The sequence below is a fragment of the Populus euphratica genome, unplaced genomic scaffold (genome assembly GCF_000495115.2).
Source record: "Populus euphratica unplaced genomic scaffold, PopEup_1.0 scaffold466.1, whole genome shotgun sequence".
Classification (NCBI taxonomy): domain Eukaryota; kingdom Viridiplantae; phylum Streptophyta; class Magnoliopsida; order Malpighiales; family Salicaceae; genus Populus; species Populus euphratica.
Genome location: NW_011500345.1, coordinates 30,359 through 43,059, shown reverse-complemented (window position 1 = coordinate 43,059; position 12,701 = coordinate 30,359). Strand labels below are relative to the sequence as shown.

Here is a 12,701-nt window from a genome sequence, read left to right as displayed (position 1 = left end):
CTAGGGGATTTGCTATAGGATTGGGGTCAAAGGTTTGTTTTTTTTTTTTTTCTCATGTGATACATGTTTACTCTTTTCTGTTGAAAATAATAGGTCACACTATATTTAGGTTCAGAGTGATTTGATGGATCGAATTCTATTTGATGAGTTTTGGCTTTAGAGGTTTTTTTTTTCTCCTGCTTTATTAAATGTTTAAGTCTTATGGTTTTTTTGAAATATATGTGATGACTTGTTGTCTTTATTTGTGATTACCGTGATGCTTTTGTTTCGATCAAATAAAAAAATATTTTCTTATGTGTTGCATATGACCAATACCCTAACATGTTTTGAACGTTTTTTTGTATATAAAAAATATTAAAAGTTTTAAAAATGGTGTTTTCGCATGAATTTCTTAAACACAAAAATTATTTTCTTGCATTTCTAGATTTTACAACATGTTTGTAAAACTTCAAAGGGTATTGGCCAATATTCCAAAAAAATATAAAAATCTTATTTTGGGGGGAATTTATTTATTATTCACCGCTAATGTTTGGATAAAGAAATCCTTAAAGGACGAATATCCAAAATATTATTGGGAGTAATTTGTTATTATTCACTGTTAATATTTGGATAAAGAAACCTGGAGTGGTAAATATCAAAAATAATTTTCTAGGAATAATAAATCCGCATACGTCCTTGAAAGAAGCCTTGATTATAATCGAGGAAATTTCAATTTTTTTACTCTACATTTTACGAGCTGTGAAAGTATAAAACACTAAGATAAAAAAAAATAGATTTTTAAAGCACTCTAGATTTGAAAACTTTTATCCCTCCTCCTTGCGATTTATGAGTCGCAAACTCTTGAAATACCAAAGGAAAAATGAGCTTGTAAAGCACATTGAATCTCCTTGGATTTCTATCTTAATAAATTTAGTTACAATCAAATCAAGAAAAATTGATGGGATTAGAAAACACCAACACTATAGCAATTATAAGACAAACCAAACATCAAGCAGTTTACCTTAGGTACGGCGTACTAAGGGTGCTAACACCTTCCCTTTACACAATCAGTCCCTTATCTTAGAATCTCTAAAAGACCAGTTAGGTTTCCTAGTAACCATAATACTAGGTGGCGACTCCCTTTTACACAAAATAATAAAACTAAAAGACCCCGAAATCAATTGATGGTCGTCGTGACACCGCGCTCAGCCGTGAGGAAATAATAAAACTAAAAGACCCCGAAATCAATTGATGGTCGTCGTGACACCGCGCTCAGCCGTGAGGAAATAATAAAACTAAAAGACCCCGAAATCAATTGATGGTCGTCGTGACACCGCGCTCAGCCGTGAGGAAATAATAAAACTAAAAGACCCCGAAATCAATTGATGGTCGTCGTGACACCGCGCTCAGCCGTGAGGGTGCGACAAATACCATGCCATAGTGAAAAAGAAAAAGGAGAGGAGGAAAATTTCTGGGGGGAGGTGCGGAGAGAATTAGGGGAAACAAAAAAAAACTTAAACCTAAACCTAAGGATTTTCTTCCCGAGCCAGAGCCCCCTCCTCTCTTTTTATGGAAAAACATTGAGCAGGTCGTCCATCCCCTGGTCCCCCGGTTCTCTCCGAAACCAAAGGGAGCCTTCTCCTTTTTTCCTTGCCACCAGCCACCACTCCTTTCCCTTGGCCAAGTAGACTCAACTAGAGAACCCCCCTAGCCATCGGCCATTTTCCTCTCTCCCGGTCACTCCTCATCCTCACCCGACCATATCGAAAGCCCTAACCCCCATCTTCCACAGATCTACCTCATTCCAATTTCCAACCATTTCAGCGAACTAGTGGTGTCTTCGCAGTAAAGTTGCCCAAAGATCCAACAGCCTCAGCTCTCTTCCTCATCGTTATTTTCTCCAGCTCTGACCGGCCCTTCCCTCCGCCACAGCAGTGCCTTCTCCAGCAACAGTCCCCATACGGCGACGCCCATGAAAGCCAAACACCCTTTCCCTTCTTTAGTTTGCCTCCAACTCCAAAAACCAAAGAGAGCCAAATGTCACTTGGCTAAGCCTTTCCCTTTGCAGCCTCTCCACCCGCATCTCACTTGGCAAAGAAACCTCCCAGCCTCCACAAACCCACCGACTGCATCAACGACCCCTCCTGTTGTTTTCAGTCATCTCCGCACTTCTCCCAAAGCCAATCCCCTCACTCTCCTTTCTTCTCCACTGCCAACAACAACGCATGATGGAGAAGATGAAGAACTAAGGAAGGAGGCCAAAGGGTAAAAGAGGGAGACTTGAAAGGCACGCCGATCTCAGAAACCATGGCAGCGGTGGACAACACCACCGGTGTAGAAATGGAGGAAGAGGGAAGTTGCCGATTCTGCCATCCATAAGCCTGACTTGTCGGCGGCGGCGAGTATAATGCCCAGCTCCAGATCCGACAAATTTGAAAAAAGAGGAGAAAAGCATATCTGAAAACGAAGAAAAACAACTAAAATCAACTGGCTTTTGTGATTTGATTTTTCTTTGCAAGTCGCCACCGGTGAACCCACACGCCACCAGTGACGGCCACGCGTGGGAGGACGCGCCGCCACGAGTCCAGCTGAACCCAGAAGGCTTTCCTATAATTCTGTATTTTTGGGGGGGTCTTTTCTATAATTTTGAAGCTGTTAAGGCCTTATTTGGGTAAATTTTGATTTCTTGCTATTTTGTAATATGCAAATGTGGGTGTATGAGAAAAACATAATAAAAAGAGATGTGTGTGTTTGTATTTTTTTTATTTATTTATGTTATTGAATTATAAAAATAAAAAAAGACAAAAAGAATTAAGTGTTTAATTTGAATATGGTTAAATATTTTTTAAGATAAATAAAATTATGTTGTATTTCCCGTGAAAATATAAGAACATGTTTCTATATTTATTTTGGGATTTAATAACTGATTTATTAAAACCTTAAGAATTTGATTAATATTTTAAATTTTTAAATCGAAGTAAACTGCAAAGCAGCTTACCTCATGTAAGGTGTACTAAAGGTGCCAATACCTTCCCTAGCCGTAACTAGTCCCTTACCCCTCGAATTTTTGGCAATGATCAGCACATCTGGGTTTCTAGTAACCTTCCATTAAATACTAGATGATGACTCCCTAGAACTAATCAAGGAAACAGAATGAAAAATCGCTAAATTGCCCCGCGGGGGACTTGCGGCACTGGCGATCTTGAGAAAAGAAAATCCACTACAGGCTATGTGTTTATAATTATAGGTGGAGTTATAAGCTAGGTCTCTAAACTTCAGACTATTGTAGTGTTATTCACAATAAAAGCTGAGTATATGACAATTACACAAACTTGTAAAGAAGCAATATGGATAAAAAAAAAACTTATGGAAGAGCTCGGGCACAAACAAAAAAAGATTCTTTTATATTGTGACAGTCAAAGTGCCTTGTATATTGCAAGGAATTTAGTGTTTCATTTAAGAGCAAAACATATAGATGTTCAGTATCATTTTATTCATAAAGTGGTGGAAAATGGAAGTGTGGATTTCCAGAAGGTTCGCATAAAGGAAAACCCAGTAGATACTTTAACCAAACCAGTTAACACTAATGAGTATATATGGTACAGATCCTCTTATAGCCTAGCAAAAACATAAGCAACATGAATATGGCAAGCATAGAAAGGATAGAAGAATCACAGATGATCAAGTGTGAAAACTTAATTAAATCATCAAAGTCTTTAAGTGTGAGAGTGTAAATCCACCACTTAATTAAATCCACATAATTGGTGGAAGATAAAAATGAGTGGAGATGAGTTGTTGACATAATTGGTAGAGTATGAGTGAAGATAAGTTATTGGCATAATTGGTGCCCTGCTTTATGACTTTTATCCCCTCATTCTTACTTATAAATAGTCAATGCCTCCAAATTTATTTTGCACACCAAGATAGAGAGAAGAAGAGGAGAGTAAAGAGAGAGTAATCCTACAAAGTTGTGGGGTATTTGTAAGAGAGTAAGTGAGGTGTTTTCTCCTAACAATAAAAAGATTTTTAGTTGTTCTTCTATTATTTGAGAGAGATTATAATTCTCACCTTATTTATTAAAATATTTCTATATTTGCTCGTAGACGTAGCCTAATTGGAAAAATCATGTAAATTCTTGTATGTTTTATTTCTTATTTTATCATATCCATTGTCTTTTATCTTGTGGGGTTTGCATGTTAATATCCTAACAAGTACAAAACTTTAGCAATTGGTACTATTGAGGTTATCTGGCTTCAGTAATTATTAACAAATCTTTAGATTCTGTCTATTTCTGCTCCTAACATTTAATGTTATAATCTTAGTGCCGCATATTTATCTACGAATAATGTTTTTTATTCTCACACAAAACATGTTAAGGTTTATTATCATTTTATTTGAGATAGAGTTGCGAAGTAGAAGATTCAAATTCTTTTCATTTCCTTTCAGAATTAACTTGCATGTATCTTCTTTACTAATTCACTTTTTATTGTTTTGTTTACTGCTTTTCATTTTAAGTTTCGAGTCGATTCTCCACTCTCAACTTGAGAGCACTACTTTTGTGTTGTATTCTCCACATTAATTATTGTATATTATCATGTACATAGAAATAGAAAAAGATTAGTTAAATCAAAGATTAGTCTTTCTAATTATTCTCAACTATTACCGATGAGTCGAAGATTTTGCAGGCTGAGTTTCCAAAGGAAACTCAGAACCGTTGTTTCGTAACTAGGTGTCCACAAGAGGAAGTTCTGAACCACCAATCAGTTGGGGAATTTCTAACTTATACTGGTTCGAATTCGATTATTGAAAGCTTGTGTGCTTATGGAAGGAGAGAATGATTAAGAAAACGAGCGAAAATGTCATGGACTGAAAAAGGTTGACTGAAGAGGCCACTGTACCAACTGGTTCATCAATCCATTAACCTGGAGAGGTCGGTTAGTGAGGCGCGTTTGTCAAATTAATAGTTTCCGACTTCCGACAGCATTGGGAAAATGAGGGAAATGAGAGACTAAAAAATGGGAGAAACGGCATACTAAACTTTGACAATTGGGAAGGTTGCACATGGTTGGTGCAGCTCTTTTTAACATTTGTAGTTGCTATCAACAATCTATTATTGCAGCTTTTGATGCACATGTTTTTATAATTGCTGCACATTAATGACAATAATCCTAACATTTTTAGCAATATACCAACATTAGCATGGAGCAGGTATGAAAAGTTTAACAAATTGATTCATAATACAGAAATGAAGTTGGATGTTTACGTTATTTTCTTTTTGACACTTTTTGACAAATAACCATTGTGTTAAGAGAGTTTAAAAAGAAAACGACTCTTAAAATGACATGGAAGCTTTAAACAGAAAATGAAGGATGATGCAGAGGCATGGCATGACTGTCATCTTCTAACTAAGATCATTCCAGAAATTAATTTATCACCGCCTACTATTCTTGAGTTTCGCGGAAGCCTCCAACTAGGTATCCAGGCATGCTTGTTGACTGAGATTTTTCAACATCTACCGTTCTTGAATTTTGCAGAAGGCTCCAATTAAACAATGAAGAATAATATATTTGTTTTTAGGTTTTCAAATTTAAAAAAAAAAAAACAATTGGAATTTTTTAATGTGTTTAATGAAGTACAATTAATTCTTTTTTAATGCTATGGAATAAGTAAATTGTAGAGTCATCAACTGAGAGTAAATGTGTAATATTTTACTTTCTATGCATATCTTAGAGCTCCAAAATTAACATGTTTCCTACTCAAAATATACATCCTCAAAATTAACTGTTCGGATAGTCAAAACCCTTGGCTCCATACATTAAATTTGACAATGCGTTGGGGATGGCTCCACTCTTCCTCATCACATGTTGTCAATTTAAGCAGTTTTTTACTCACGGCACTAGCCATGTGTGATGTGTCTATCATGACAGTAAGGGCCGGTGGTCCAGGGAGGGAGGGAGGGAGACGGTGGTGTGGTGCCGGTTTCCACATTTATGTGGATTTAATCTCGTTATTCCAAAACGATTTATCCAACTGTCAGTAAGAAGAAAAGGATGAATGATGCTGTATATAATTGAATTACAAGGTTTCAATTATTTGTATAATTGAACTTTTTTTAGATTAAATTAATTCTGTGAATTACAAGGTTTCAATTATTTGTATAATTGAACTTTTTTTTATATTAAATTAATTCAATTCATTATGTTCATTGCTATAAATAAATTTTTCTAGCTGCCATTATCTGGATATATATTTTAATAATAATTTTCAATGAAAAAATAACTGGCCATTCATTCATACCTCTAGAAAAAGGGCCACTGATAGATGCTGGAGATAGTGCAATGTTACGTCACAGGCTGCCAGACAATTTTGCTGGTAAGATTTTCTATATTATAGTGACATCTAATTTGTAAAATCCTTGTATTTTGGAGGTACTTGTGAGCTGTGATTCAGAAATTAATTAGTTGCTTGATTTGGAAATAGAAAAACATCCATTTCTGGCTATAAATGACAGGACAAGAATCATTGAGAGTGAACAGAGAGAAGCAAGCAAGCTAGCTCGTAAGAGAGGTATGGGATCCATTTCGAAGCCTCATGTTGTTGTGATCCCATGTCCACTCCAAGGTCATCTAAAGACTATGCTTAACCTTGCAAAGCTTCTTCACTACAAAGGTCTTCACATCACGTTTGTCAACACAGAATTCAATCACAAACGTTTCCTTAGGTCAAGAGGACCTCATGCCCTTGACGACTTGCCTGGCTTCCATTTTAGAACCATTCCTGATGGCCTCCCTCCTTCAGATATTGATGCCACCCAAGACATACCTTCTCTTTGTGATGCCATGAACAAGAATTTCTTAGCACCCTTTAAAGATCTTCTTTTACAACTCAAAAATACCGTATCGGAGAACAACCCTCCGATTACCTGCGTTGTTTCTGATCCCTTCGCTCCGATCTCCATCAAAGCTGGGGAAGAAGTTGGTCTTCCAGTTGTGATGTATGCCACTGTGAATGCATGTGGCTATATGGGATTTAAACAGCTCCATGCTCTTAGAGAGAGAGGCTTCACCCCAATCAAAGGTAATTCACATGCTAGTTTATTATTTAAGTTATCATCAATTACAAGTGAACTCCCAAGCAAAGTGGCTTTATTACACCATTATACAACTTCTTTAGTATTTTGCTGCTTTATTCTTTTCTAAATTTTCAAACATCCAGATTCTCCCTTGCAAGTTGATGGAGAAATGATTATAAAACATTATCACGACAACAATTTCTTTTATTTATAATATAATATATTATATTATGTTTATATATACTGTACGTTCGACGGCATAATTCAAAAAACATGCCATATATAGAACCGTCTAAATTTTATATAATATTCTTTTCCAAATCACTTCTCTAAAAATCTGCCAATTATTAAATCAGATAATCCTAGAAATCATAAAAATTTTATGATGGTGGGAGTGTACTGTGCATTATTCTAGGTTTTATTTATTTATTTATTAGTAGTCTTTTTTAGCGGAAGATGTATTTTGGATTCAAGCTTGGAATCTCATTTTTTCAGCATAACATGGAGTAGTAGGCTTATAAAAAATAATTTGATTTTTAACAACGTGCAGCCAGAATGGGATACCAGTTTCTCTTTAATCTTGTATAGACTATTAATTTAGCTAACAATAATGAATTTAATTTTAGTTATACCGATAATAATTTTATTTGTAGTGTAGATGGTATTTAAATGTAGAAAGACACAAATCACTAATTTGATTATTATTTCCTTTTATATTTCCTTTTGTTTTCTTTTTAATTTTTTTTATAGGGCATTCATTTTATTTTATTGTAAATGATGTTTTAACGTTTTAGAAATTATCTTTTAAATGATTTTTTTATTAATACACTTTATTATTATTAAAACAATATTACAATTTAATTACTTTGGTATGCCCGCGTTCCGACAAAAATTACCAAGCTTAAATCACACAGGCAAGATCAATGATTATGTGCAATAAATTTTCATTTTGAGCTTGGTCTAACAAGGTTGTGTTTTGCAGATTTGAGCAATCTAAGCAACGGCTATCTTGAGACAAAAGTAGACTGGGCTCCTGGTATGAAAGACGTTCGTCTTAAAGATTTTCCATTTATTCAAACAACAGATCCAGATGACGTTGTCTTTAACTTTGTCATTGGAGCTGCTGAGACTTCTGTTAAAGCTCGTGCAATTGCTTTTCATACTTTTGACGCCTTGGAACCAGAAGTTTTAGATGGCCTTTCCACTATGTTCCCTCGAGTTTATTCCATCGGTCCACTCCAGTTACTCCTAAATCAATTCGAAGAAGATGGCTTGAAGTCTATTGGGTACAGTCTGTGGAAAGAAGACCATGAGTGTCTCCAATGGCTGGAAACAAAGGAACCCAAATCAGTGGTGTATGTGAATTTTGGAAGCATTACAGTGATGACAGCTGATCAACTTGTGGAGTTTGCAATGGGATTAGTTAATAGTAATATCCCATTCTTGTGGATTATAAGGCCAGATTTGGTCATCGGTGAATCAGCTGTTTTACCAGCTGAATTTGCAGAGGAAACTGAAAGGCGTGGCTTTATTACAAGTTGGTGTCCCCAAGAGGAAGTGCTTAACCATCCAGCAGTTGGAGGGTTTCTAACTCATAGTGGCTGGGGTTCAACCATTGAGAGCTTGTGTGCTGGTGTTCCAATGGTGTGTTGGCCCTTCTTCGCTGATCAAGCAATGAACTGTAGATATAGCTGCAATGAATGGGGAGTTGGAATGGAGATTGATAATAACGTCAAGAGGGAAGAAGTGGAGATGCTGGTGAAGGAGTTAATGGAAGGGGAAAAGGGTGAGAAAATGAGGGGAAAGGCTATGGAGTGGAAAAGGTTGGCTGAAGAAGCTGTTGGGCCAGAGGGTACATCATCCATTAATTTGGACAAGTTCATCCATGAAATAATCTCTTCAAACAATTAGATCGTCACACTAGAAATAAAAAATTCATGAAAAGATCAAATTTCGTTCGTCTGTGAAAAGATCGAATTTCCTTCCCTGTCTGTTGCCTTCTATTGGAATTTAAATATCATAATAAATAAATGCTTCATTTTCGAACATGTTGCAGGCCCACTTTTGGCATTCCATATTTCAAAGCTACCATGGATTGTTGATGTGATTAGATCATTGATCATGTAGTTTCTCCTACCAAGGCAGCGATTCGCATCAATTAATCATGTGGGAGACTCTAAAAAAGCATGAAAAACTTGTGTATATGGATTGTTGACTGCCATCTTAAAAAACTAATAACTTAAATAATGATTTGCATGCCATTGAATTTATTTATTTTTCTGTGTTAGGTTTAGTAGTTAGAAATATTTTGGGATCAATCTATACATTAATTGAAATTAAATTTGTTTTTAAATATATTTTAGAAGAATACATCTAATTATTAAAATCAAGAAATTAATCAATATTTACTTGGATTTTTAGGACCTCATTAGTATTTAATTCATAAAATTAAAAAAAGTTCAACATATAAAAATAAAATATATAAGAGATTTAATTATATCAATGAATCATCTCAATCCAATAGTTTAAGTTATTAGATAAGGTCCTAATATATTATTTATATTATTTTTTAACACACCTTGTCAAATAAAAGTTATTCGAACTTGAAACTTGTATAGATTTACATTATCTTATACTTATTTTTTTATTAAATAAATAAAGTTGTCGAACTCGTGACTATTTAGCCATCAAGACTTTAATACAATGTTAATGAATCATCTCTATCCAATAATTTTAATTATTAAATAAAATTTTAATATATAATTTATATTATTCTCCCATAAATTAACATCCATCCCCCTCCAATATACTACAATATACTGTATTGATATATTTTGAGGTTGGATTGCAATTTAATTTGATGAAGGACGTGCATAATTAATCCCTCAATAAGCATAATTGAGATCCCTCGATGTTTCTAGCCATGCGTCTCTCCCTTTCCCGATCTTTCAGCTACAAATTCACACACTTCTGTCCATTGCTGGCCCACAGCATTAACTTGCTAGTTTGAAGATAGAGAGAGACGGAGACACAAAAGAGAGGAGGAGAAGAAGACGGAGAGTAGAAAAAACAAAGATATTGAGAAAAGAGAGAGGAGATTGGCTATGGCCTACCCAGTCTAGCCGAAAAGGAGTTTACAAAACTGTAAAAGTTTTTAAAACCCCTAACGGCTAAAAAAGGAAGGCTTTCTTTGGTATTTAGAGGCAAAAAGGCGAGGGCTTTTTCATCTGTCTTTACTTCATCTTTTGCATTCAAGCAAACAACATCTGCAGGTATAAGCCACCTTCTTCTTCTTTTCTTTTTTTTTTTTTTTTTTTTTTTTTTTTTTTGATTTTCATAGGTGTCCGGATCAGTTTGCGCGCACCTTCTTCTTTTTTGTTATATTTAAACTAGGCATCTGTTGGTTGTTCTGTTCCAAGCCTGTTTCTCCCTTTGCTCTGAGCATCCAGTTTTTGTGTGGACAAAATTTATATGCTCACCCACTAATTAATCTTTCATGGCTTTGAGTTTAGCTTATTGTTTATGTTGAAGGCGTGTTTTTTTTCCTTATTCCCCTACCGCGAGAAACCATGAGCTTCAAAGACCCTCACCATTTTTTTTTCTCTGTTCGGGTACCTCCTTAGTTCTAAGTTTCTGTATAGAAGGAGCTGTGCTCCTAAATGTAGTCTGTCCAGAGGATAAAGAAAACACAAAGAAAGTTCCTTTTTAGTTCAAGTAACGTTGGCATGTTCTGAGGAAGGTTATATTTTTTCCATCCCTTTACTACTCGCTGGAGAAAGGATAGCCGACCATGATTTTTTTTTTTTTATGGTTTTTAGTCTGTGATATACATGATATAAAGGCGTCCTTCCCAGTGTTTTCTTTCTGATTTCATGAAACGAGTATGGCAGTGTCAGAAATTAGAAAAAGGACGGGCGGGAGCAACGTTTTCTGTTATAGTTTTGGTTTTCAAACGTTTAGCTTTCATATTTACATGACTTACTCCCTTCTGTTGAAAACGATGGTCATGCTATGTTTAGGCTTTGAGTTGAGAGACCGATTCTGTTTTGATGAGATTTGGCTTTAGATGACCTTCTTTCCGGGTTCCTCCTGCTTTGTTTTACATGCATTGTCTAAGTTTTACGAAATATATGTGATGGTTTGTCGTTTTAACTGTGGTTTACTGTGATTTGTTGTTTTAATTATAATAAAAATATTTTTTATATTGCTAATAAATTTTAAACATTTCTTTTTAAAAAAATTAAATATTCAAAGTTTAAAAGAAAATGTTGTTTTAGTATGGATTTCTTAAACACAAAAAAAAAAATATTTTCTTGTATTTTAGATTTTACAATATATTTGTAAATTTAAAAGGATGTTGACCAATATTCAAGAAATATAAAAATCTTATTTTTAGAGAATTCATCTTTATTTACTATTAATGTTTAGATAAAGAAATCTCAATTGGATAAATATTCAAAATATTATCAGAAATAATTTGTTATTATTAACTACTAATATTTGGATAAAGAAATCCCAAAAGGATTAATAACTAAAATATTATTAGAAATAATTTTTCATTATTTAATGTTAGTATTTGGATAAATAAACCACAAATGGTTAATATCCAAAATATTTTTCTAAAAATAACAAGTCATTATCCTTTAATAATTTAAGGGCAAAGAAACCTATGAAAAGTAAATGTTCAAAATATTTTTAAAAATAATACAATTTTTTTATTTTTAACATAAGAGCAAATTTATGCCCAAAATATTATTTAGGACAATTTCATTATTTATCCTTGAAACAAACTTCAATTATAATTAAGAATATTTTAAATTTTGATTTCACGATTTATAAGTCATGAAAGTATGAAATATTAAGGCAAAAATGAGCTTTTAAAACACATTGAATTTCCTTAGATTTTTAACTTAGTTTTTTTGTTTTATATTCCTTGCTATTTACAAGCTGCAAACACTTAAAATACTAAGAAAAAAATAAGTTTTTAAGCACATTAAATCTCTTTAGATTTCTATCTGAATTGTCTCTTAAATCACATGTTAAATTTAATTCAAATCAAATACAGATTTCAAAAAATATGCATCAGTTTTTCTTACCTCTCTATAAATATATCTAAAGGTATTATCGATAGCAAACTCATCTTAGAAAAATTAAATAGAAAATACTAACACCATAATAATAATAAAGCAAATCAAACACTAATGTATCTTGATACCTATAAAAGATTCTATCTTTTAAATTTTAGAGACTTTCTAATAAGTAAATTAATATTATTTAATGAAAGACGTGAATGTTCACTCTAGAATTGAGATTCTTGATGTTTATAGCGACCCATCTCTCCCTTTCCCCATCACTAATAATGAGAGCAAGTTGTAGTTCAAATCTTTCAGCAGTATATCCACACTTTTCTGTCCCTTGTTGTCTTAAGAGGCTGGAGAGATTATAACGAGAATCAACTGATGAAAGCTAGTGTGCAGGAGTTCCTATGATTTGTTGGCCCTTTTTTTTCTGATCAGGCAATAAACAGTAGCTATATATGCTGGCAGTGAGTGGGGAGTTGGTGTGGAGATTAAAAATGATTTCAATGTCAAAATGTTATTGGAAAGAGAAGAGGGAAAGAAAATGAGGGTAAAAGGCATGTAGTGGAAGA

The 12,701-nt window shown here is 34.0% G+C and overlaps 1 protein-coding gene across 1 annotated transcript; it reads left to right on the top strand.

The window, feature by feature from the left end:
• Window positions 1-6,474: 6,474 nt before the first annotated feature.
• LOC105113893 (7-deoxyloganetin glucosyltransferase-like) lies at window positions 6,475-9,143 on the top strand. Its single transcript, XM_011010245.1, has 2 exons — window positions 6,475-7,056; window positions 8,034-9,143. The coding sequence occupies exons 1-2, from the start codon at window positions 6,549-6,551 to the stop codon at window positions 8,960-8,962; spliced, it is 1,437 nt and encodes a 478-aa protein (XP_011008547.1). The 5' UTR covers window positions 6,475-6,548; the 3' UTR covers window positions 8,963-9,143.
• The last annotated feature ends 3,558 nt before the right edge of the window (window positions 9,144-12,701 follow it).